Source organism: Ursus arctos, unplaced genomic scaffold (genome assembly GCF_023065955.2).
Source record: "Ursus arctos isolate Adak ecotype North America unplaced genomic scaffold, UrsArc2.0 scaffold_3, whole genome shotgun sequence".
NCBI classification, from domain to species: domain Eukaryota; kingdom Metazoa; phylum Chordata; class Mammalia; order Carnivora; family Ursidae; genus Ursus; species Ursus arctos.
The window spans coordinates 17,761,607-17,787,890 of NW_026622985.1; the positions used below are offsets into that span (position 1 = coordinate 17,761,607).

The 26,284-nt window shown below is 49.2% G+C and overlaps 1 protein-coding gene across 7 annotated transcripts in view; it reads left to right on the top strand.

Moving 5' to 3' along the window:
* Positions 1-11,372, top strand: part of ATXN7L1 (ataxin 7 like 1) — a 229,113-nt gene extending 217,741 nt beyond the window's left edge. For 2 of the 7 annotated variants that reach the window (XM_026503781.4, XM_057304077.1), the window contains 4 exons: positions 1,455-1,576; positions 5,777-6,716; positions 9,500-9,574; positions 11,120-11,372. In XM_026503781.4, coding sequence (XP_026359566.2) covers positions 1,455-1,576; positions 5,777-6,716; positions 9,500-9,574; positions 11,120-11,158 — 1,176 coding nt within the window. In that variant the 3' untranslated portion in view covers positions 11,159-11,372. Of the gene's footprint in view, positions 1-1,454; positions 1,577-3,000; positions 3,307-5,776; positions 6,717-9,499; positions 10,167-11,116 lie in introns of those variants that run through there. The other 5 variants (XM_044385806.3, XM_057304076.1, XM_057304073.1 and 2 more) reach the window with 4 other exon arrangements.
* Positions 11,373-26,284: the final 14,912 nt, after the last annotated feature.

A 26,284-nucleotide genomic window follows, 5' to 3' on the forward strand; every position in this document is an offset into this window, starting at 1 on the left:
CATTGGAGAATCCCCCCTTTGTATATTTTCTTGCTCGATCTGTAAGCACTTGATATGAAAGTGCAGGAAAGAGTTTTTCATCAGGAGTACAAGATTTGATGGGTGACAAAATTTTAGTGCAAAACCCCCAAAACATAAGCAGAAACAAAACAAAGGGAAGGTCTTGCATTTCCTCCGAAGAACCGTTCCAAAGGCTGGTTCCAGGAAGAGTTTGTGGAATGAGTGCCAAACCCAGCACTGTGTCTGGGATGGAGGCCAGGGAGCTGCTGGGAGGTCTGAGGAAAGGGGGAGAAGCTGTATTTGAGTTATAGAGTCTTATGCAGACTCTCCTGAGCTCTAGACCAGCCAAATGTCACCTTCTCGGAGGTCGCTTCTCGCATTTCTGTCTGCTGGCCTTCTGGTTGCCCTAACATCATAATCCAGTGATGTCCATTAAACATCTTACTGCTCATACTTCAGCCACGTGTTCTAAATGTGATGATTTGCTTTAAACATTTTGTAGGACCTTGTCTCTCCAATCCATTCTTTAGCCCAAATCCTTTCCCTGCCACCCTCATACGGAGGAGGAAGAAGAGAACGAGGCTTCAGCCTTTATACATTTAAAATCAAGCGAGGCACATAGACATTATATAGAGAGAACATAAAGCAGCCATGCAGCAATTCCAAGGTGAAATGTAATAAGGCATGCGGTAGGTGTGTGGTGGGAGCTCAGAGGGACGCGGTTGGTCAGATAAGGGCCATTGGAAATGAGAGTCTTGATTAGGGCGCTCAGGCAGGGGAGAATTGGGACTTCAAGAGAAGGAAGGAGATAGGGAGCAGAGGAAACAGCATGAACAAGCCAAGGGAACAGCATGAATGGAAGCGTGGTGACGGTGATGTGTCGCAGGGCAGCTTGCAAGTGCCGAGAGGTGGACGCGAGGTCAGGACTGGGGAAGGAAGGAGTTTATGGCCGCATTGGAAGTGAAGTGGCTCTGTTGACAACAGATAGGAAAGCTCTGACCAGTTGGCAGACTGCGTCAGGACAAGCAGTGTCCATTACTGCGATGAGAAGCAGGGAACCGCTGAGTCCCTGAGGAAGACGGATGATACCATAAGCAGGCAGTGCTGAAAAATCCCCCTGGCACTGGTTTGGTTTGGTTTTGTTGGTTTGGTTTTGTGTGTGTGTTTGTTTTGAACCTATGATACTGGCTGGATCCCAGGTGTAGAGAAGGTAGCCCTCAGTGCCACAGAAAATTAAATGTCACTACTGTTGAGTCCTAATGCGAGGTTCTGCAAAAAATCAAGAGCACAGACAAAAGCACCACAGAAATATTTTTGGCTTCAGTACTATTTGCTTCTTTATTTTGAGTAAAATTGTACCCCTGTGTGTTTTTGTGCAAATGTTATTTTTCTCTGCATGGTTTATATTAGCTTATTAACCTGTAATCAAAATTAAAATGTTTTTTCCCTCACAGTTTTGCTCATTCGGGAGTCGCCTCATGGGACGAGGGTACTATGTGTTTGATAGAAGATGGGATCGTTTTCGATTCGCACTAAACTCCATGGTAGAAAAACACTTGAATTCACAGATGTGGAAGTAAGTGAGCCGTTTTTGTGCAATATATGCTCAGAGCTGCCCCACGACTGTCTGAACTCTAACTTTCTGGATGAATGTGGTAGTCGGCTTTTCATAGAACAAAATGATTCTGAAATCGGGATCCCTGATTAATTTGTAAATGCCAGTTCTACTTAATGGCTTTCCCACAGTTTCTCAGGGACACGTACGACGTGTGGTATGCTTTGTCCTCTTTGGAGATCATTTTCGGGTTGGTAATCTTCTAAACTAAGTGAAAAAGGCATTAGAAAAGATCTTGTTTATTTAAGAGTGTTAAAGGGCCTTTTTGCTATGACTAAGAACATCTAAGAATACTAAGAATATGCCTCTATCTGTAATGTTAATGCTACAATGTCAAAACTAAAAATTTCACAATGGTTATGGACCAATTTCTAATTGTTTGATGTCCTGTGAAAAAAATAAGTACCGCAGCCAACAGGCAGATCCTGAGTGATGTTTGAAGTTAGTTAAGCTTGTCTTTGGCCCTTCCCGCCTCGCTAGAGCTCTCTCCCCGCCACACCCCAGCTTATATTCCATTTTCTGATCCCCCTTTCTTCTCCAACACCTCCCAATGTATTTACGTCTTAACAGGAGATTCATAAAAAAGGGAAGGAAACATCCTGACTTAGGCAAATGCCCTCGTAAAGGAGTGACGACCTAGATCCCTCTGCAACCACAGCACACACGGGGCTTGCGTCCCGGCCCCTCGGTAATGCACGGCCAGCCCGCACCCCCACTCCTACAAAAGTGAGCCCCTGGGACATCCTAATCCGTTAGCATCACGGACCTCCCAGGTCTGGGCCCAGGCGGTTCAGGAAAGCCACTGCCAAGCCCCTCGCCCCTCCCAGGGAAGCCCGGGAAAGGCGAGAAGGCGTTCCTGACAACGGGAGGGTGCTGTGGGGACAAGGGAGCAGAATTCAGAGCTGGCCCCTCTCCCCAGCAGCTGTGGCACCTCAGCCCCTTTCCACTGCAATGCCCAAAGAGCCTCCAGCGCCAACCTTGTAGCAGAAGCCAGCCCCACGGGGGGGTGCGGGAAGCAGTCCCAGTGCACTCCATGGTGACACTTACTACCAAATAGGAAAGGGCCACAAGAGAAGCTTATCGTTTCTTCTCACTGCAGCGACAGCTCAGTGTGTCCGAGGGGCGCCCTCCGTGTCTGCCTGGGTCCGCTCTAAACCGCCTCCGCCGGGCGCTGCATGCGGGACTCCTGGGTTCTCGGTGTTTCGGTGATTGACCCTTGTGCGATTGTCCCCCCAAGATGGCAGCCAGCCCTGGCGATTCTCGCAGCCCTTTGCGCTCCCGTGTTGTGGAAGTGTAAATCCCGGACACGTGGAAGGAATGTGTTGATCTGTATTTCGCTACCTGGTGTCCTGTCAGCTCAAGCTCCATATTCCTTTCCTCCTCAGGCACAGAAACCCGAGCCCCAGGGCATCAGGTCCCTCCCCCCTTTTCAGGACTTGCCTAACCAATCTGCTGTCACTGAGCAACATTGGGGCTGCCTGGGTGTCAACTCTGGAGAGCGTAGCACCCCGCTGCCCTCTCAACCTCGCTGCCCAAACCCCAGGCCCCGACGGGCCCGAACCTGGAGGGATGGCAGCCGATGGGGGCGTGGAAGACATTAGGAAGAAAAGGAACGGCCAAGACTCTTTTTTCTTTAACAAGCATTTAACTCTGCATCAGGAGACGCCAACACAGTATTCTCTTTCAGCCAGGTCAGCATCTGGATCTCCATGCCAGCTGGCAGGGGAGGAGGGGCACTGTCAGTGCTGTACTCGCATCTGTGGGCTTTTGTACGGGACTTCCCTAGGCCAGCGTGCAAAGTTGAAACCAGGGCACAGCCCGCAGAGCTGAAGTCCTCTGCCATCCACCTAGAAAAACACATAAACTGTTGAGCGCGGGAGGCAGGGGCTTCCCGGGACGGTGAGCCGCCACGTGCCCCTCGCCCTGCTTCTCCCCTGCCCTTTCTCCCCTCCGCCTCTGCCCTCCACTTAGGACTAGTGGGGAGAGGAAGAAAAGGGACAGAAGGTAGACGAAGAAAATAGCATCCACCCCTCCCCCGGGTGTCAGCCGGGTAACACCGACGACTTCAGCCCTGCTTGTCCTCACAAGTCGAAACACACTTACACGATTTAATGGGAAAATTATAAAGCGGGGCATTCAGAGTCGATCCCGGTTAAGGCCATTGATTGGGGTCCTCTCTAAATGAGCCATCTGGTATCCGTAAATAACATTTCTTAACAAGTCACTGCCAAACCTCTGCCCGCATGTATTTCTATCCCTACTTTAGCTGGTAAGAAACTGGAGTCAGGGAAAGATGGAGCAGGCTGGCGACAGAGACGGCGGGGAGAGTGTCCTAGCATCACACTTCCCGAGAAGTCCTCCCGATAGCGTCAGGGCGGGGTTGTGCAGTGCCGGACAGTTTGAAGGGCGGGTCCAGGCCTGTCGGGTCTGCTGTCGTGGGAGTCCTTGCCCCGCATGCATAGTTATGTTGCTGCCGAGAATCCACGCGCTCACCCATCCACCCACCCATCCATCCATCCATTCATTCACTCATTTGTTCATTGCAACAAGTACTAAGGAGCACTGACTGACAGGACCTTTACGTCCTTTGGGCTTAAGAAAAAGTAGATTTTCGAAGGCCATCATGGCCACAGTGGATTTGGCAACGTTTTTCCTCTTATATTTGATCCGTGTGATCTGATGTTTTCAAGGACCCTGTGCTTCTGCATTCAAGGATTCCTCTGGATTCCACCCTAAAGATGGAAGCCATAAGCTCCACCAGGTTGCAGGCAGAAAACCGAGGCCTCAGGGCAGCGCTAGGAGAGGAATTCCCTCCTCAGCATCTACTCTTTCTGGAGTCCAGGGGCACCCCGTCCTGCTGCTACAGCGGAGAGGGCGGCTTCCAAGGAGCCAAGGAATTTCTAGAGGCCCCGTCTCACACCTGTTCGAAGCCTGGGGGTGCAAGTCCCAAGTCTGCCCACCTTCAAGTGCTGCTTTCAAAGAGAGAGAGCTAGTTCCTGATGGCTCAGCTACACTGAAAATGATGTCCAGAGTAGCAGGGAGGGGGAGCAAGGGGAAAGATAGGAAAGCGCCTGTTTGAAAATATTCACCTGGCTCCTGAGGTCAGTATCCTTTCCTGCAAGAAAAAAAAAAAAAAAAAAAACAGGAACAAATGGTGACCCCAAGACCCCTGTGCTCCTCCCAGTTCCCAGAGTAGCAGCAACCTCGAGCCAGACCATGGATTGGAGGTGGGAGTCCACAGACGGAGTTTCCAGGAAGGCCCCAAGAGTGACCCGCCCCCTGGTGCTGGCCTGGACCCCACACAGTGCAGGGGGCAGGGAGTTTGCTCGCAGGCACCCCCCAACCTTTTGGAAGACCCCCTCCCCCCGACCATGTGTTCTCCTCTGCCCATATCCTGCATCTGTCTTCAGAACAAACTGGAAATTCCTGACCCCCTGGTCTGGATCCTTGTGGGTCTCTGTCGTCTCACCCCATCCTAACACAGGGACGGGAAGACTGTGGAAGGGCAGCCACACCCCCATTGTAGCCCTCAGAGCAAGAGCTGAGGTCGGGTGAGGTGAATAAGAATAAATCGGAGCCAGCAGCCCAAGCTCACGTGTTCGTGCCTCTCTGCAGAATAAAGCGGAGGCTGCAGACAGCGTAGGCAAGAGGGTGCTGGCCTGCCAGCAGCGGGGGCGGGGGTTGCTGGGAAGGCCCGAAAGGCAGTGTGCAGGGCTTTCCCCCAGGTGCAGGTGGCAAAGCCCTGTCCTCACACTTCTTGAAGACTTCAAGTTAGGACCTACCTGTGAAATGACTACTTCTCATTAAAAATCACCGTCATCACTGCCAAAAAAAGAAAAGAGGGAGAGAGAGGGAGGGGGAATTTTATATTCTAAATAACAGTTGACTTGATTCATGAACCCAAATTATCCAGTAGCCAAGCATGGAGAAAAGGATCTGAGAACCTGAAAGTGATTAAAACTAGGTTTCTGGATGTTGCAATGGGGGGAGCCACAGGGAAGGGCCATAATTCAGAGTCCGCCATCCTTCCAGGCTTCATCTTCCATAGTGTGGTCCGACCGGGGTTTCTCTGTAGCCCTGCCGCTCACACGTATTCGAGCCTCTGGAGCGCTGCCAAGCCTGTTTCTCACGGTTTCTCTTTCACTCTTCTCTCATGTTTAGGAAGATCCCTCCTGCGGCAGATAGCCCCATGCCCTCGCCAGCAGCCCACATCACCACCCCCGTTCCAGCATCCGTTTCCCAGCCTTTCAACAACCCCAGTGCTGTGTATCTTCCTTCAGCTCCCATCAGCTCGAGACTCACCTCTTCTTACATAATGACATCAGCCATGCTCTCAAACGCAGCTTTTGTGGCGTCGCCGGACCCGAGCGCCCTCATGTCACACACCACAGCTTTCCCCCATGTGGCTGCAACCCTCAGCATCATGGACTCAACCTTCAAGGCCCCATCTGCCGTGTCCCCGATACCAGCCGTCATCCCTTCCCCATCCCACAAGCCATCCAAAACCAAAACCAGCAAATCCTCAAAAGTCAAAGACCTGTCCGCCCGTAGCGACGAGTCTCCAAGTAACAAAAAGAGGAAGCCGCAGCCTTCGACTTCCTCCTCCTCCTCCTCATTAACCTTGCAGACATCCCTCTCGTCTCCATTATCAGGGCCCCACAAAAAGAACTGTGTTTTGAATGCCAGTTCAGCTTTGAACTCCTATCAGGCGGCCCCTCCCTATAACAGTCTGTCTGTGCACAACTCAAACAATGGGGTGAGCCCACTCAGTGCCAAACTGGAGCCCTCAGGACGGACCTCGCTGCCCGGCGGCCCCACGGACATAGTGAGACACGTGGGCTCGGTGGGCGGCAGCAGTGACTCCTGTCCCCTCTCTGTGCCCTCCCTTGCAGGGGACCTCTCTCTGGCCTCACACAATGCCGTGTCTTCGCTGCCCCTCTCTTTTGACAAATCAGAAGGAAAAAAGCGTAAGAACTCGAGTTCTAGTAGCAAAGCCTGTAAAATCACTAAAATGCCTGGTATGAATAGCGTTCACAAAAAGACCCCGCCCAGCCTTCTCGCACCGGTGCCCGATCCCGTTAACAGCACCTCCTCTCGGCAGGTAAGGGACCCGTGCTTCCAGGGGCCTCCTGGCACTGCCTTCGTGGGCTCTGGGGGGCGGAGGGGGCTGGGCAGCGCCCCTGCTGAGCCGGGTGGCTCAGGCCGGTAACAGAGAGCACCCTCTGTTCTGAGCACGGTTTAGTGAACACGTACTTTGTGCGGCTCTCACTGTGTGCTGAGCTGTTCTAAGCTCTATGCAAGTGTCACTGCTTAAACCCCGCCACCCAGAGTGGTTGGTGCATTTGTTATCACCGCTTTACAGACGAGGAAACTGAGGCACGGGGCGATGCTGAGCTCCCTCTCCACTTCTGTTTCTTCTGTATCTTGAGTTCTGAGGACAATCTCATTAAATCTGATCTCTGGAAAGCCCCTTAGGAAGAGCCTGAGGCCCAGGCAGGTTCAGTGATGTGGGGGGCGGACCATCTGGGGTGTGGTGGCTGGTGCTGCCGCCTCCCGGGTGACTGTTCCCGCTCCTATGGTAAAACTGCATCTCACACCAATCGGCACAGAAGTGTCCGATGATGTCACTGTGCAAGTAGGAGGCTGTATGGTGAGGAAGCCCAGGAGGATGGGGCGAGAAGAGTCCAAGCTCAGGCGTCCTCAAGCCTGGTCTTTCCCCCCGGGTGGGAGTGGGGGAGTTATTAGGAGAGGCCTGCACCCCCTCCAGGTGCTGCCGCTTGGGCACCCAGGAGAGGGCGGAGGTGGCGGAGGGCTGAGCCCGCAGGCCTGCCCCGGAACCTGATGGTGGGCTGCGGCTGCCCAGGTTTAGAATTAAGCGGGCCGGACCCTAAGCCCAGCCCTGTGTGGGGATGAGGACTTCGGAGAGATGAGAGGCAGTTGTTAAACAGATGTTTTAATGTTTTATGTCGTCTTTATATGAGGCTAGTTAAAACCTCACGAAGAGAACATCTTGAGGGGGATTCACAAATCACAAGTAGACACATGCAAGACAGCACATTTGGATCCCAAGGGCCAGGCAAGCTGCCAACTGAGGCCAAGGTGAGATAGGGAGAGATGTAGGTCCTTGCACTGGAGCCTGGGACATTCATACCCGTCTGCAGTTGCAGCAGGTGTCCCAGGGTCTGACCCCCAATTCCAGGGGTGTAGGGGAGGGGGGCCAGCCCTGAGACTACTCTGCTGGTCGGGGCCACCACCAGGCCTCAGGACGATGAAGGGCAGAACCAGGGCTTCCTAAACTTGAATGTGTACAGGAATTCCTGGAGGTGTGTGTTGGGGGGGGGGGGGGTTCTTATTAAATACAGACTCTGAGTCAGCAGGTCAGGGGTGCCACTGCACTGGTTTACAGGCCACACCCTGACAGCACGGGGCTTGAACTCACAACCCTGAGATCAGGAGTCTGATACTTACCAACTGAGCCATCCAGGCGCCCCCTAGTGTCACCCATTTTAGATAAAGTTCTAGCCGTTAACACTTATTTAGGGATGGGCTCTGTTCCAAGCCCTTCAGATATATTCATTCATTTAATTGTTACCTGTTATTACCCCCCATTTTACAAATGAGTAAATTGAGGCACAGGAATGTTAAACAACATGCCCAGAGTCACACAGCAAGGAAATAGTAGGGCGGAGATTTAAACCCAGGCAGTTTGGCTCTGGAGTCTGGGCTCTTAACCTTCATGCCTCCGTGTTCATGGAATGTCTCTGTACTGAGTCAACGTTGCCCTGTTTGTCCTTGGGTCAGCAGGACTCTACGAAATGTTTAGCAAACACAATGAATTAGTCAAAACCAGTGGTGAAAGGAGCAGACAGGCCTCTACCAGAGTATTTATCAGGAGGGAAATCGAAAAAGCTGATGCCTTGAATAGCTGCCTCGGCTCTAGCCCTCATTGACTCTCATGTGGGTGATACCTGGGTGCTTGTCACTGGGCCATTTAGGAAACTTTTGTCCAGCGTCACCCCCCGGGGATGGCCAAGTGCTAGGGAAAGGCCTTTGCAATTCTGTTAGGAGACTGGGAGAAGCATGACGTAGGTTGAAGAAATGCAAGGTAAACATGTGCTTTGGGAATCTACTTAATTGTATCTGGTAGGTGTAAGACCCGAATTTCCCACAGAGATGTTAAATTGAACAGAAAAACAAGACTGCGAGTGTAAGGCAGACGTCTTTATGCCAAGCTGAATTAACACGGAGGACAAGCTCTTTATAGGCCCAAGGAGGAGCTGCGGGTGGGCAGCGTACTCACCCGAGGAGCCCGCCCACCACGTGCCCAGGACAGGAAGGGGAGGAGCCCGACGGCCACACCCATCGCCCGGCCACACCCATCGCCCCCCCACCCCCCGTGCCGGCTCCCACCTGACTGGGGAAGCCTGGGGCCATTTGGCTAGTTTCCTGAAGAACAGCAAGGTGTTCGCTGTGTCCCGTGGCCAGGAAAATCGACCCAGAATAAGAGGCAAGCGTTTATCCTGAGCTAGTCCCAGGGAGTCAGGGCTGGGAGCAAGATAGGTCTGGGACGGGTCTGGGAGGTCAGAGGCGGAGAAGCGGGGACTCTGCAGGGGTAAGTGCCCCCCTAACCCCCGGAGGGGCGAGGCCTCTCGCCGGACGCCTTCATCCTCATCCCTGAAACTCACAGGCCACATCTGGGACGCAGAATTAAGAGTTCCCCTCCATTCCTCTTTTCCTGTGGGACGGGAGGTGCCCCCGGAGCCATTTGCGTCCTCTGCCATCTGAGATGGAAACTCGAGCGGCACACCACTGGAGGGCGCTGTTGTACCCTGGGCGCCGCGGGACACCGGTGGATCTGAGTGGGACTTCGCTGGTGTCTTTCAGGTCGGGAAAAATAGCAGCCTAGCTTTGTCACAATCCAGCCCTTCAAGCATATCCAGCCCAGGACACAGCCGGCCGGTAAGTCACCGGGGGAGAAGGACATGGGGTCACCAGCAGAGAGCGCGAGGGCCTTGGGACAGACCCTGGCTCACACCTCAGCTCCAGTTAAGAGCATAGCTTCCTGGCTTCTGGAGCTTGGCCTTCTTGATAGTAGCTGTGTGTCCTTAGCTAAGTTACTTAACTTCTCTGTGCTTCAGTTTCCCCACCCACAAGGGGATCGTAATGGCCCCTACCCCGTATGGCTTTTGTGAGGATTAATTTATTTGCATAAAGCCTGTAGAAAATGCCTGACGCGTAACAAACACACAAGTCTTAGCCCCGATTATTAATCGCAGCTGTGTGATATTAGGCACATTCTCTGAATCTCAGTGTTTTCATCTGTTAAATGGCAAAGGTGACACCTACCTCCTGAGGTTATTGTGAAAATTAATGAATTGACCCAAGGGCCTTGCTCGGGGCACGGATCCATCAGCCCTTTCTCAAGGCCTCTGGTGAGCTGTGGCTACTGATCAAGATGTGGTTTCCTGGTGGGAATCTCCGGGTAGATCTAGCAGTTTTTACAAACAGTGTGAGAGTAGTCAGCGTACAAATGATTTTCTCCAGTGGAGTGCGTGTGCCTCTGAGGGGGGCCGAGGGAGGGTAGGGGGTGGGGTAAGGCGTGTTCTACGTGACAGGAAAAAATACATGCATGGCTGTGTTAGGTCGTTTTCGATGTGCTGTAGCTTTTGTAGATACCAAATTGAAATATGTTTGTCTGCATTTTGGCCTCTGGGGTTTCCCCACCAATGTTGGGTCGTGTTTGGGTGAAGATTATAGGGAAGTAGTTTTTGTATCCCCAGATCAAGGAGAGTCTCCAGCAATTTGAGTCACTTTTTGTGCCTGAGCACCTGCAGCCTATACTCTGTGCCAGGGGGAGGGGATGCGGGTGGAGTGGGGGGGGGCTATGCCCTGGTAACCTGCCCCTGTTCGCGGCGCCCTCCTGCACAGTTTGCGGGCTGCACCTGTTGCCTACACAGTCACCCTTAACAAACATAATAATAATAAAATAGCATTTGCTGAGGCTTTTCTCTATGCTGCGCCCTTTACATACGTTACATACGTGAAACCCTCGTAGCAACCCTGTGAGGGACAAATGATGATCCTCGTGTTAAGACTGAAGGTGCCCGGACTAAGAGGCTAAGTAACTTGAACCCAAAGCTTCCATACTTAATCCAACACTAAACGTCTTCCTTAGAGAATTCTCCACGTGGTCTACAGGTTAGGTAGGAAAAGGTACAGGTCCATTATTCCAGTGCTCCCTGCAGGAGGGGACCCCTCCATGCGTGTCCACAGGATGTGTCCCTGTGTCTTCCCCCGAGTGAGGACCTGCGTGGCCACATCACAAGCACCGAGCCCGGAGCCCCGAGCCCTCCGCATCCGGCGTCTCACTGGCTCCTCGCCGCTGCCTTAGGCCCAGGGTGGCTCAGTATCACAGCTGGGACAACAGAGCCTCTGTTCTCGAATTCTCGCCAGTCATCCCAAGTGTATGGTTTTGAAACAAGCTTTTCTTTTCTTTCCTAGAAGACCACAAACAGAACGGGCAGGATAAGGACTCTTCCATAGCAAGACTGTGAAGCCACTTCCAAACCTATGCCAGGCCGCCAAGGCCGAGGCGGGAGGAGGAGGGAGGGGAGCGCGCAGCCGGGGAGAGTCTGTTTCCTGGGCCGGGTGCCTGTGGCTCTGGCCTTTCTTCTTCCTTTTTTAATTGACCAGTTTTTAGTTTTGAAGAAAAAAGCAAAAGGCAAAAGAACGTGAATTTAAGATTTACGGAAAACAATACCAGTGTTTTGTTTCGATTCTTTCATTTGCCATGTGTATTCGTTCTTCCAAGTTTGGGGTCGCCCCTCTAGCTTCCGACGCTGCTGCTGCACCATCATGTCGCTCCAGCCGCGAGAGCAGACAGGCCGCATGTCCGTTCCCGCTTGGCCTTGTCTGAAACCTTGAACTTGAGCACATGCTGCGGTGCTCCTTTCCGTGACCTCTCCCACCCGTCCCTTCCACCCCCTCCCCCCTGCCTCTCACCGGGTCCCCACTGGCCATGCGGAAGGAGCTGGCTCGGAAGGAGCTGGCTCGCACCGGCTCCCCCCGGACGGCATGTGGGGGAGGGGCTTTGCTGGGGAACAGCCTGTGTTTGGGGAGCCGAGACCCCAAACCCCCGCCCAGGCTGAGCGCCCTCGTCAGGTTTCTGCGCTGCACCAGACCCGCGGGAGCCAGATGCTATGGGCAAAACGAAGAAGAATGGCCGTGGAATTATGTCTTTTGGCGAATACCACTGTCCAGCTGTGCAGCTCAGAGAGGATCTGCTGGGTCAGGGACAGGGGCTGGAATGGGCCTGGAAGGTGGCAGGAGGCAGAGCTCATGCAGAGGGGAGGATATCCCTCAAAAGACCGATTATCTGAGCTCGTTAGGAATCCATGCGGCGGAACCCCTTCCAGGGTGCGGGTGTACGAGGGCGCCTAAGTCAGGCGACCCAGAGAAGGAGAAATCCCAGGGAGAAGGTCACGAGACCCCAGGAGGCCACTCAGGGCTTGAGACGCAGCTTCCACAGCGCTGGAAATTCACAAGCTGCCCCCCCCCCCACCCGGGAGGACTAGGCAAGAGGAGGATAAGCAGGGCTAGGGGGGCAGGAAGGGTTTGAGCTAAGCTTCCATGGAGGGTTAACACCTGATGAGAATAAATACAGCGCCGCCCGTGCACCTCCGTGCCCTGGGCCCCAGGGGCCCCTGCGATCAGCACACCATCGATCAGCTTGGGCTAGGTTATCAGCAGCCCCACCTCGGATACAGCCATCCCAGGGAGGTGTCGTAGCCCAGCTACCGCTTAGTGAAGAAGCTATTTGGAAGAACGGGAAGAGAGAAGCTAGAGCCCTACAGCTATGAAACTGTTCACACTGGAGTTCTGAAGGAAATAGCAATACCACAAGCTCTGCTAGGGAATGGTAATCAGGAAAGGAGTTCACCATATGAAACAGGCATTCTGTGCTATTAATCATGAACCTTTATATACGGTGTAATAGCAAGAGATACTAGGAAGTTTTGCTTCATCCCTAAATCAGAAATGAATGCCAGTTTCACAGCTGGACCCAAACCCTCAGCCCTACCCCGAAGTTTTCCTTTTCCTTCCCATCCCCACAACCCAAAGATCAGACTACTGTTAACCTTTCACCACATTGGATTTCGCAAAGACGGGAGGCAAACGGAGTGATTTGTATCAATGGAATTGCACTGACCGTGTTTCTTATAGGATTCCTAAAATTTTTAATATAAAATGAAGATTTTTTTAAAAATCAGGAGTTGATATTAGGTACCAGGACATTAGTTCAGATGATTTCATTTTTATTTCTACAGTGTTAAAAGTGCACTTATATGCCTGTTTATTTACGTCTTGGGAAAAAGAGACTACAAATTGAAGGGAAGGTGGTTACTTTTTCTTTAAAAAAAAAAAAGTTAAGGCAGATTTTAAGACTTATAAAATGTTTAAGAAATTATAAACAGGTTAGACCCTTTGGAAAAAAAGTTTAGAAGATATTCTTAAAGTAAATTTTTATAGTGTTAATTTTGTAATAATTTATGTTTTACTATATTACAGAGCTAACTGACCAGAATAGTTTCAGAAACAATATGAAACGTAGGAAAGTTTAAGCAATGTTTATATTTTTAAAATGTTCTTTGAATTATGTTTTTATTGTACATTTCTTCAGACTGAAAAGTATGTACATATCTTTGTTATTTTTGCACAATTTTTTGTCTCGTTCGGTTTTAGAAGTCTGTTGTTTTTTTATAATTTATTTTAAGTTGTAAAACTTGCAGGAGTAAAAAAAAAACACACACAAAAAAATCTCAGCAACAAAATAACCCTCTGATTTATAAACTCTTACACTCAAAGAGGGAAAACAAAGGTTGAGAGATTAAGTGGCTGCTTCTGAGAAATAATGTCTCGACAGGGACGAAAGGAGCAATTCAATTGGCTTAAACATTTTAGCTGTCTGCATCTTGAATTGCAAGCTGGAATAGAGAGGCTCCCCACCGAATGCTGCTTACTTGGTGAAAGACTGGCTCTGACCAAGGTGAGGACATTTCTGGAAAACTGAGCAAAAAGGGAAAACCCACGGTGTTTCTTCCTTCACAATCAACCACAGGTTTACTTTATAATGATGTATTAAAAACTCACAGCTTGAAAAATGGAATGCAAATAAAAGGTTTTCTTTGGGTTTGTTTTAACAGAGTTCAACTGGACCAGCCTATAAAGCATTATTAGGGTGACACCCTTTGGGAACTTCTGTTCTGCGCATCCCACCCCAGCCCCTTGACTGCACACACACACACACACACACACACACACACACATACACACAACCCCACCCCACCCCCATTTGCCTGAAGATCTCGTGACTTGTCGCCAGCCATAGAGGCTCGAAAGCTCTGGGTGTTAAGCATAACACAATGCATAGACCTGTCAGCCATAAAAAAAAAAAAAAAAAAAAAAAAAAAAAAAGCGACTTGGATAACTTGTATGCCTTCTTTTGTATCAATGTACCAATTGTAAATAACACTGATCAACCTTTGTAGAGAATAGTTTCTACAGCATATTCTATTATTGCTGATTCTCAGTGAACTCTTGTTTTAAAAAAGGAAAAAAAAAGAAATTTTCTATTTACACCTTATATTTTGTTATGCTGTCAGCCCATGGCACTTTAACAAAACTCGGTGGGTTTTCTGTAGCTGGTCAGTCATGGGGTATATTCAGTAACTGTTGCACAGACAAGAATTTGCACCTGCTCATTTGTCCTTTCCTACTACCGATTTTAGAACCTTTTCCAGAAGAATTTTGGAGAAAGCATGTCCCAACGTTCTAAACAAATGCCACACTTGTGGAGTGGGTTTCTTTTCTATGATCCATATTTTGTAACACTAAGTATTTTCCTTCTTTGTCCCCGCACCTTTACGTATTAGCACTGTCAGATAGAATTCATTCCATGCCTGTGATATTGTAAGCAGAATAAAATGTCTAATGTAGGTGTAAATAGTAAATTCTATGGCTTACAGTTTTAAAAGGAAAGAACAAACATGTATCTCTTGATACTGCCATGGTTCAGCACCAGGCCTGGAGACATTCTCCAGTGAGCGATTGTACTTTTTTTTTTTTTTTTTTTTTGCTTTTTTTTTTTTTTTTTTTTTTTTGTAACATGGCTTTGTAAATAAAATAATTTATATGTTTGTAAAACAAAGTCTTCGGGTTTTTATAAAATTTAGATTTTTTGCTATTTCTTTTTTTCTTCTGGGTGAAAGTGTTCCCACCTGATGAGCCTTCCTGCTAGAACACACATCGAGAGAAGAGAGTGGATTCATTCAACAAAGATTTATGGAGCCTCCTGCAGTGACGGCCCCTGAGCTGGGCGCTCTGTGCTCAGTGAGGAGAAACAGACACAGTCCCAGCTGCTTTCTGGAAGCCACCCAGGGGGGAAGACAGTAAATAAATAAACACACGATCAAATGTGTAATTACAGATTGTGGCAAAGGCTGTGGTGGAAGGAATTGAATTCTGTGAGAGAAGAACGGGAGAAGCCGCCGTAAAACGGGGGTGATAGGGCGCTCTCAGGGAGTCCCGTCTGAGGAAGTGAGCTGAAGGCACAGTGAGGGGGAGAGAATCCCAGGCAGAGATGGTCCAAGGTAGGAAACGCTGTAAGTTCTTAGAGCCTAAGGAAGATCCACCGTGGACAGAGCAGAAGGAGGGAGATGGACAGAAGTCACGGCAAGGTCACAAAAGGCTTTCTGGAGTCTGGATTTCATGCTCAGTTTGGTGGGAATCCTTTGAAGAGCTTTAAGTAGGGGCATGGCATGACCCTCCCCCCCCCCCAAGTATGAGCTGCTGTGTGGAGAATCACTTGGAAGCTAGTTCAAGAGACCAGGTGAGACGTCACGTTCATGTGGTCCCAGGATGATGACAGTAGAGATAAGGGGAAGTGAATGGAATCGGGATATCTCTTATTAATATTAAATTGACAAGTCTTGCTTAGGAATTGGATCTGAGAGTTGGGAAAAATGACTCCCAGGTTGTATTAGGTGGAAATGCCTGCCATTTCTTCAGATGTGGAAACCAGAGGAGGGATGAGTTTTTTAGGGGGCAGGCAGGAGGAAAGTTTGGTGAAGCTCAGAAGTCCTGTTCTATGCACATGTGTTGGCTTCTCAGTGGGGTCCCTGGAACACCGAAGCTGCTGGGCCAAGTAGGCATGACATGCGCATGACTGGAAGGCTCTAAGTTGGAGGCAGCAGTCTGGGAACCTTCAGTATATGGATGACATTTAGAGCCACAAGCATGAGTGGGATTGCTTGAGAGAATGTAGAGCGAGAAGAGCAGACATTTAGAGGTTAGGGGGAAGCAGAAAACTTGCGGAGAACCCTAAGATGAAGCATTCCCAAAGAAGAGAGAACCCAACAGAAAGTGGTTCCCTCTAAGCCAGGACTATAAGATGGTTCAAGGAAGGAACAGTCACCTGAGTCAGATACTGTAAGATCCGGATGGTATCATGTTTGGAGTTATGCGGCATGGAGGTCATGGGTCACTGTTAGTTTCCTAGGGCGGCCATAACAACTTACTACGACGTAGTGGCTAAAAGCAGCATAAATTTATTCTCTCAGAGTTTTGGAGACCAGAAGTCCAAAATCAAGCAGGGCTGCCTTCCCTTTGAAGGCTCTAGAAGAGGATCCTTCTTGGTCTCTCTCAGTTTCTGCTGACTGCTAGCGGTCCATGGCATTCCTTGGCTTGTGGTTACATCCCTCCCATCTCTGCCTCCGTCTTCACATGGCTTTAGAACCCCCATGTCTTTCCCATGTCTCAGATTTCCCCCTGCCTTTCTCTTGTAAGGACATCTGTCAGTGGACTGAGAGCCCACCCTAAATCCTGGATGATCTCCCCTCCAAATCCTTTAATTCATTACATCTTTTTCCAAGTAAGTGCACACTCACAGGTTCCAGGGGTTAGGACTTGGACCTATCATTCAGGGGGTTACTATTCAACCCACTACAGCGACCTTAGCAAAGCAGGTATGATGGCATGGTGGGGACCACAGCCAGACTAAAGCAGTTTGAAGGAAATTCATATATGTTGGAAAATCTTAAGGAGATTAGAAGGCTCAAGAGAGTGGATTTGCTTCTTTTGTTTATTGTTTTTCAAGGGAGAAAAGACAAGATTATGATTCATATGCTGGTAAGACTAGGACAGTAGGGGAGGGGAAAAGCTGAAGAAGCAGGGGGTGATCAAAAAAAAAAGGGAAGGGCCCCTGGGTGGCTCATTGGGTTAAGCGGTTAAGCGTCTGACTCTTGGTTTTGGCTCATGTCAGGGTTATGAGACTGAGCCCCCCATCCAGCTCGGCACTGAGCGTGGAGCCTGCTTAAGATTCTCCCTCTCCCTCTGCCCTTCTCTCCACTTGTGCTCGCTCGCTCTCTCACTCTCTCTCTCAAAAAAAAAAGGGAAGGGAAGGCTTTGAGAAGGCAAGAAGGAGGTGAACCCAAACACATGTGTTTGTAGTGTTAAAAGAAAAACAGGCATATTTTTAAAACTCTAAGAGTTTATTTAAAGCAAAAATGGATTTGAATCAGGCAGCGCCGAACAGAGAATGGTTGGGAGCGCGCCACCAACAGGGAAGAGACTTTGACAGAGTAAAGGTGGAAGCAAGGAAGTTCTTGGATGGACTGTAGCTTAAAGCCTCGTTGGCTGTTTGTGACTGATTGTCCTCAGTGTTTGGCTGTCGTGACCGTGAGGCATTGGCGAGCAGGGACTTGGGGTGTCTTACATAGGCCGCGGGGCATCAAAGCCCCCGCAGTCTCAGAGCCTCCTTGTTTAACGAATGGACCAGGAGGAAGAGGGGCCCTGTGTCCAGGGCAATGGGGAAGAAGTCAGCGTGCAGACTGGCTGTTGGGAAGACAGGGAAGACACACCTGGTGGCTTCCATTTTCTCACTGACCACAGGGTAACTTGGGTGTGTGTGGGAGCTTGGGAGAAGTGTGCAATGTGTGAAGAAAGAATTAAGCAATTACCAGTGAAACTCGATTGCCACAGCGTTGAGAGCACATTTGAGATTCGTGATCAAGGCAAGGTCCTGGCATGGGGAAGACGATCTTGGAGGGAGGTTTGAGCACCCGAAGGGCAGAGCGGGGCCATTGGAGCTCCAAGGCAAACTAAGGCACATTTCTTATCGTTCTGCCTCACCCCCAAGTGAATATTTTCACTGTTGTGCAGAAAAGAAAACCAGGGGAAGCAGATTTGAAACTTGGCACGTAGTAAGCGCCTTGCGAATAAATGTTTTTTTTTTTTTATCCGCAAATGGATTATCCGCAGTCACAAAACCTCAGTGTGGTACTTCTAGCACCAAGGACCTCATATATCCATTTGTTCTGAGCTTTGTCTCTGACTGGCCACCCATCACTGCACTGGCCCCGGTGACATTTAACTTCATTTTGAAAGGAGCCCATACATTCTGTGCTTTCCAAACCTAGACCTCTGAGGAGCCTCCTTCAGTACTAGTCACAGGCTCAGAATCACTGTGAAAACTAGAAGTGATCTTAAAGACCCTCTTCTACAGGGGAGGGAACTGAGACACAGAGAGGTCAAATGAGGTACAAAGACCACACAGCTGGCTGATGGGCAAGCCTGTTCTTTCGGGCTAGGGCTCTTCCCATGGTATCTCACTGCTTCCTGTAGAAATAAACTCTACCTACAGACTTTCCCATAACAGTGTTTTAAAATTCTGTGTGTCGGGGCACCTGGAACACTTAGTCGGTTAACCGTCTGCCTTCAGCTCAGATCATGATCCCAGGGTCCGGGGATCAAGCCCCGCATTGGGCTCCCTGCTCAGCGGGGACCCTGCTTTCCCTCTGCCTGACGCTCCCCCTGCTTGTGCACGCTTTCTCTCTCTCTCTGACAAATACATAAATGAAATATTTTTTAAAAAATTAAAAGAAAATACTGTGTGTCTCCTAGTTGGCTTACTCAGGTCTCTGGAATTTCTTTTACTAAAATATTTGTCTCCTTTTTTATTTTTCCCATTAGGCAGTAACAACTTGCCCGATGGATTATGTCTTGCTTTCTGAGCCATTTGGGATTAGTCCGGTTCCCAGGAATGCATTTTAATAAGTGCATTTTCTTTTTTTTTTTTTAAGACTTTATTTATTTATGTGACAGAGAGACAGCCAGAGAGAGAGGAAACACAGCAGGGGAGTGGGAGAGGAAGAAGCAGGCTCCCAGCAGAGGAGCCCAATGTGGGACTCGATCCCGGAACGCCGGGATCACGCCCTGAGCGGAAGGCAGACGCTTAACGACTGCGCTACCCAGGCGCCCCAATAAGTGTATTTTCTATTCAGTACATCCTCATAAGCCATGCACCTAGGCAAGTAAATGAGGAAAGTGCAAAAAAGCTGACTATCTCAAAAACAAAACCAGTCCCACCGACGTCTGAGTCGGTACAGAACTACTGTGGGAAGCTTGCCCGCAGCTGGGAGGTGTTGCACTCGTCGTGACATTTCCAAACGCAACTCTGATCGAAGGTCATACATGCTGGAAAAGTTCTCTCAATTTAAGCAATTTTGGGAAACTTTCTGGGTTTCCCTTTCACCTTCTAATATTTCAGCAAATTTCTAATCAAAGCAAGCATCATCATCACAAAAGCATTTGCTTCCTCTGAGACCTGAGCAAGCACTGTGGAAGCTGCTAGAAAAATAGGAGCTTGTGCAGCCTGTATTAGGATTTTCAGTTTCAACTCCCTTCACTTCCCTGTCTGATTTCCTAGCCAGTTATTCCTAACCCCTCCAACACACACACACACACACACACACACACACACACACACACACAGGCATCTCTCAATTTTCCTGAGTAATCTGGACACCGTGTTGGGGGCTGATAGGGATAAGATAACAATTCTGTCAAGTTATCAGAATGGGGTAAAGGCAGAGCCCCATAGAAGTGAAGCGGACAGGGAGGAAACCATGATTCAGGAGCTTTTCTTTTGGAAAAAAATCAGATGCGTGTTTTGGGTTTTGTTCGTGATTTTTGCAGGTCTTTTGGCTCTGTCCAGCTCAATCAGCTGAGACAAGTCCGCTGTGGGCTAGATGCACAGCGCTGAGCACAGCACGGTCTGCAGAGAGGGCGCCTCGGGGGCGCTCACCTTCAAGCGTGGAGGATGTTCCCGCCAGGTCGACATGGAGCCCAGCGCTGTTCAACATTTTAATTAATGAATTGGCATGCACAGTAACCTTGGTGAATTCAAGCCTTGAATACCAACAGACAGATTTGTAGACTGGCTTTTACCTTGGCGGGGCACAAGGGAGGTTTCTGGAGCTGGAAGTGTTCTGTATCTTGACCTGGGAACTTGTTAAATGAATATAATCGTTGGTGAAATATTTAACAGGTTGTAGGCTCAAGATTTGTTCATTTCACTGTGCACTCTGAAGTTGAAAAGTTTACACACAGACGCAAGAAGTAAATGGCAGACTTGGAGGGATCATTGTGTCAGCAGAAAGAAGAAAGTTACGAAGTGGTTTAAGGAGAATACTAATGAGAGGCCCATTTTCACCCCCAAGTCCCCCAGGGACAGTAGGTGCCACAGAGGGGAGGGGGCAGCAATGGGTTGAAAATGGAGAAGGGGGTGGAAAGTGTCACTGGAGGTTGTCGGATCCCTGGGAGCCCCATCACCTCCCCCGTGCAGCCAAGGGACTGCTCTTTCCCTGCCCCCCAGCTGGAAACACAGGGTTATTTTCTAGAAAAACGGAATGGGATATGGAGATTCAGGATTAGTGTTACCAGGCTCAGCAGAGAAAGTTAGCTTGGGGTGGGATGGGGGCTGGGATGAGGCATGAGCTCGTCTCTTCTCATCATAAAATGTAGAATTTTAATTCGTTACCATTTGCGTGTGTTGCTTTGATATTTTTAAAATTTGAGTAAGTACAGTATCAGAGGCCTAAGTAATGGCGGAACATATGGGAGCCATGGGGTAATCGCTCATGTGTGTTCGACAGACTACAGTGTTTGGCTCTGGGCTTGGAAGCTTACAAAGTCTGGAAATAGGACCAGAGAAAAACTGAAAGTGAGCAAATATAATTGATTACAATGACTCCACTTTCTGGAGCTGGTTAAAAATGGAATGCCTGGGCTGCCTTTAAAGGCAGTCCTCCTTCACAGGGGGCCTTTCCCACTGGGCATCTTGTGTCGGCGATACACACGGGTTACGCTGACATTCAGGGGCTTCGTTCTCTCAAACCCTGTATATTTCATGTTTCCTTGGACTTCGAATTTACCGTTAGGGACCCCCTTACAGTTCCAAGGAGCTGTCTTGTTCAACGCCACATGGTTCCTAAAATAGTGACAGGCGTACAATAAATGCGGAATTCAGAAATGAAGCAATCGGGGCCTGACCGGCTCAGTCAGTGCAGCATGAGACTCGATCTCAGGGTTGTGGGCTCCAGCCCTATGTTGGGTGTCGAGATTACCTAAAAACAAAATCTTAAAAAAAAAAAAAAATGGAGGAGTCAATGGTGTGCAGATAAATATCAAATATCCGGCTTTTGGGGGTGACAGGGGCAGCACTTGCTGATTTCTGTGATGTTAAGACCCCCCACCATGGCCTACCCATTTCAAGCCATCAGCCCAACTTTGCTGAACACAGAGAGCGAGGAGAGGTGCACAGCCGAGTGTTCTGAGCCTGAACAAGTCAGCTCCAGGCCACCCTGATTTTGACCAGTGCAACAGATGTGCTTATGACCAGTAATACTATATTAATTCATGTTAAACTACAGGCAATAATTTAATCCATGAGCGAGACCAGAGAGGAGAACTTTGCTGTCACTTAGAAATGACCAACATTCAAGCCATCAAATTTTTTTTTTTTTTTACCGCTTTTTATTTGTCTTTTAAACTTATTTCTGTGTAAAAAGGGCATTGGGGCAAAGTGGGTATCTTAGTTTCAAAAAATAATAAAGCAATGATCTAGCTTTCTTGTAAAAGCCATCCCCACTCTGTGGGCTGTGCTCCAAATGCTTCATTTGGAAGCTAATATATTCTTCCATTAAAATGTAATATCAAGGGTGATTGGGTTGCAGGACAACCCACAAAAGCCCATTGATCCACAATGCGCTTGAAGTCTGACATCGATGCAGTCGTGTTATTTGGGGAAACGCATTCTCAGTTTCAGCTAGGGAAGACAGGATTGTGTGCCCCCGGGGCCACCATCCGCAGCCAGGAGAGACCACACCCTTCATCCCACCCTACTATCTGCCAACTGCCTGGAGTGTCAAGACTTCACAATAACTCTGTGAGGTAGGCGAGATCATTGCCCCCATTTCACAGATGAGAAAACCGAAGTTTATGGAGTCAAGTAATTTGGTGAGGACCACACAGCTTGTGAGCAGAAAGCCTTCTGGGAAAGGGTCCTTGATCCCCCAGGTAAATTGTGTGAAGAGTAAATCATCTGAGGTCATCCATCATACAAATAATTTAGAAGCACAAAGAATGTTTTTCATAAATTTTGTTCTGGGCTTCAATTTGTGGACCTAATTCAAGCTTCAACAGAACCAGTTAGTGTGATGGAAGTTAAATTTAGTCTCAGTTTATAAAACGAGGCTCAGTTTATATGATATTCTGAAATACAGAAGTGTCCTCAAAAATGAAACAGAACAGGATTGCCTGGCTGGCTCAGTCAGTAGAGGCATCTTGGGGTCATGAGTTTGAGACCCATGTTGGGTGTAGAGATTATTAAAAAAAAAAAAAAAAAAGTGAAACAGGACAGAAAAAGAAAAGAGTTCAGGTAAAAACTAGTGAAATGCAAATGAGGTCTATGCCTGAGTGAATAGTACTGTACCGGTGTTGATTTCCTAGTTCGATGGTGATGTTCTATGGTTATGTGATGTATTGTCATTGGGAAGAGCCAAAGGAAGGACACGTGGAACTTACTGCCTATTTTGGTTTTTAAGATTTTATTTATTTATTTGAGAGAGAGACGGAGAGTGAACGAGCAAGAGTGCCCGGCGTGGGGCTCGATCCCAGGACCCCGGGATCATGACCTGAGCCGAAGGCAGACACTTAACCAACTGAGCCACCCAGGAGCCCCGAGTCTATAGTTTCTTAAAGCTGCAATACAAAATCTGAAATGTTACCCCAGAAAGTCCTCCAGTAGGAAACCAAGTAGGACAGCCTGTGGACAGAGGCTATGGAGACTCCTGGGTTTAGCCACGATTTCCTCTTCTCATTTTTTTTTTAAAGATTTTACTTATTTATTTGATAGAGACAGCCAGCGAGAGAGGGAACACAAGCAGGGGGAGTGGGAGAGGGAGAAGCAGGCTCCCAGCGTAGTAGCCTGATGTGGGGCTCAATCCCAGAATGCTAGGATCATGCCCTGAGCCGAAGGCAGACGCTTAATGACTGCGCCACCCAGGCGCCCCCTCTTCTTCTCATTTTAACAAGACTGTTATGATAATAATAGCAAACACCTACGTAGCACTTAGTACTACTGGGCACCATTTTTTTAATAGCTTTACATAAGGAGCTCATTTGGTCCTCAAGACATCCCCCTGTGAGATAGATAAATTATCCCCATTATATCCATGGGGAAACTGAGGCAGAGAATTTAGGTGCTTTTGCCCAAGATTGCATAGTTATTAATGGTCAATAGTAAAACTGGATTTTAAAAAGAGGCGGTCTGGGGGCAGAGACCACTACACCACCCTGCCTCACCTGTATTTTCCTGGAAAAATTGTGCTTCATATGATTTTTCCCTCCTTTTTAACAGCAAGTAAAACTCCTAGCTGAGGGGCGCCTGGGTGGCACAGCGGTTAAGCGTCTGCCTTCGGCTCAGGGCGTGATCCCAGGGTCCTGAGATCGAGCCCCATGTCGGGCTCCCTGCTGGGAGCCTGCTTCTTCCTCTCCCACTCCCCCTGCTTGTGTTCCCTCTCTCGCTGGCAGTCTCTATCTCTGTCGAATAAATAAATAAAATCTTTAAAAAAAAAAACCAAAAAACAAAAAAACTCCTAGCTGAGGCATCTCTGACTTCCTCCTGGTTGAAAGAGAAAAAACAGAGAGGGAATCATCCCACGGTCTGTTCTGGCTGCTCAGCTTCCCTCTTACACAGTGCCCCCCAAAACACACACACTGACCGTGAGCTACAAAGCCGAGGGGCACGGGCAGCTGATGAGTCCGATGCCAAAGCCCATGCTGCTTATGCTAGTGGTCCCCAGCAGGGTGACCAAGGGCTAAGCTGACCTGGGACTTTCCTAGTTTTATCGTTAAAAGTTTCCCAGAACTGCTCCCTCGGGGTTCCGGGAGAGTTAGCAAGGAGAGTTAGTCACTGTGCTCTAGAACCACCCAGGAAGCTGGTAAAAGCTGTGATGCCTGAGACCGCCCCCCACGCCCCCCCGTCCGCAGAGCGCTTTCATCAGAGCCCCTGCGGGTGAAGGGGCAGACGCTGGGTCTGCTAACGGCTCCCCAGGAGGTGCCGGTGCGTGTCCTGGGTGGGGACGGGCTGTGGGACTATATTCTTGGGACTCCCGAGCAACATTTCTCAGACCTTCGTCGGCTGGGGCCTCCCAGGCGGCCGTGAGGCAGGGCGTGAGTCCTGGCCGTCCACCAGGGTCGCCTGGGAGGCCTTTAATGCCCGCCCATCTGGGAATGTAAAATGGTACAGCCACCTTGGAAAACAGTTTGGCAGTTTCTCAAAAAACTGCACTCACCGTATGATCCAGCAGTCCACTCCTAGCTGTTCACCTGAGGGAAATGAAATCACATGTCCCCCAAAGACCCATACACCAGTGTTCGCAGCAGCTCTGTTTGTAATAGCTCCCCGTTGAAGACAATCCAAACGTCTATCAATGGCTGAATGGTTAAACAAATTGTGGTACCCCCATCCCTGGAATCTTAGCACTAGCAAGGAATGAAATATTGCAACAACATGGGCCAATCTCAAAAAATAATTATATTGAGTGAAAGACGCTAAACCAAAAACAAATAAAAACCAAAAACAAAAAAACCCATACTGTATGGTTCCATTTATATAAAATTCTAGAAAATGTAAACTAATCTAGAGTGATAGCTAGCAGGTCAGTAGTTGCCTCGTGATGGGGGGAGCAGGGTAAGAACAGGTGAGAGGGAGGAACTAGAAAGGGACACAGGGAAACTTTTAGGGGTAATAGATATGTTCCTCGTCTTGATTGCAGTGATGGTTTCATGGATATATACGTACATCAAAACTTATCAATGAGTACACCTTAAAAATGTGCGGTTTGTTAAATGTTAACTATACCTCAATCATGCGTTTAAAACAACAACAACAGGGGCACCTGGGTGGCTCAGTTTGTTAAGCGTCTGCCTTCACCTCGCGTCATGATCCCAGGGTCCTGGGATGGAATCCCTGCATCGGGCTCCCTGCTCAGCGGGCAGTCTGCTTCTCCCTCTCCTGCCCTTAACCATGACCAAATTCTCCCTCTCTCTCTCTCTCTCTCTCTCTCTCTCTCAGAAGTAACATCTTTAAAAAGAGAGAGAGAGAGATGGCATCAACAAGGAATAGCTGACTCCACTAGGGGGCATCTGGACACTTCTCTTGAGCATGACGTCCGGGAATTGCAGATTTGGGGCTTTGGCTGCCTGAGGGGTGCTGTGAGCGGGTGCACTGTGCACACGAATGTTGCCAGGCTTGTCAGAACAGAAGACACTCAGCGAGTTAGGAAGACGTCAGCAGGGTCCAGTGTGCTCTCCTCAGCCTGTCAGCCTGACTCCGTAGTCACAGGGCATCAGATTGCTGCATTTCGATGTCAAGGTTCTAGTGACATCGTTCAAAGAGCATATTCAGGGATGGAGTAACCCATGGAGAGTAAATGAAGTTCCTACAGGGAGGCGTCTGGGTGGCTCAGTCGTTAAACGTCTGCCTTCGGCTCAGGTCATGATCCCAGGGTCCTGGGATCGAGCCCTGCATTGGGCCCCCTGCCCGGCGTGAAGCCTGCTTCTCCCTCTCCCACTCCCCCTGCTTGTGTTCCCTCTCGCTGTGTCTCTCTCTGTCAAATAAAGAAAATCTTCAAACAACAACAACAACAAAAAATGAAGTTCCTACGGAGAAGATCAAATGTCTTGAGCTTAGAGCACCAGGCAGAAATCACTGTCTCCAATGGACCACCACACAATCTTCTCTCCCTCCAATGTTCCCTCCAGGAACATTCCTGACATTTTTTAAATAGAGATTTTATTCATTTATTTGAGAGAGAGCGAGAGAGAGTACGAGCCAGGGAGGAGCAGAGGGAGAGAGACAAGCAAACTCCCAGCCAAGCACAGAGCCCCATGCAGGACTCGATCCCACCTCCCATGAGATCATGACCTGAGCCCAAACCAAGAGCTGGATGCTTAATCAACTGAACCACCCATGTGCCCCTTGACATTTTTGACTTTGCTTCTCCTGGACCTTAGGCCAGTCAGTCAAAAGACACCATGACCAGCCCCCTCTGTCTTCTGCTTCCATAACCTTTATCCCCTCTGAAGGGGTCCCTCTCCAATTCAGCCCCTCCACCATTGTCCGGCTTCTGCTGAGCTGAGCCAGAGTCACTTTCCTAAGTGATCACGCACCTTCAGGCAGCCCTGAAAGGGGCAAGCATTTGGGGGGCCATGATTTCAAGGGGGACGCACACATTAGGCTTCGCTGTTTGTTCTTCACCATCACCT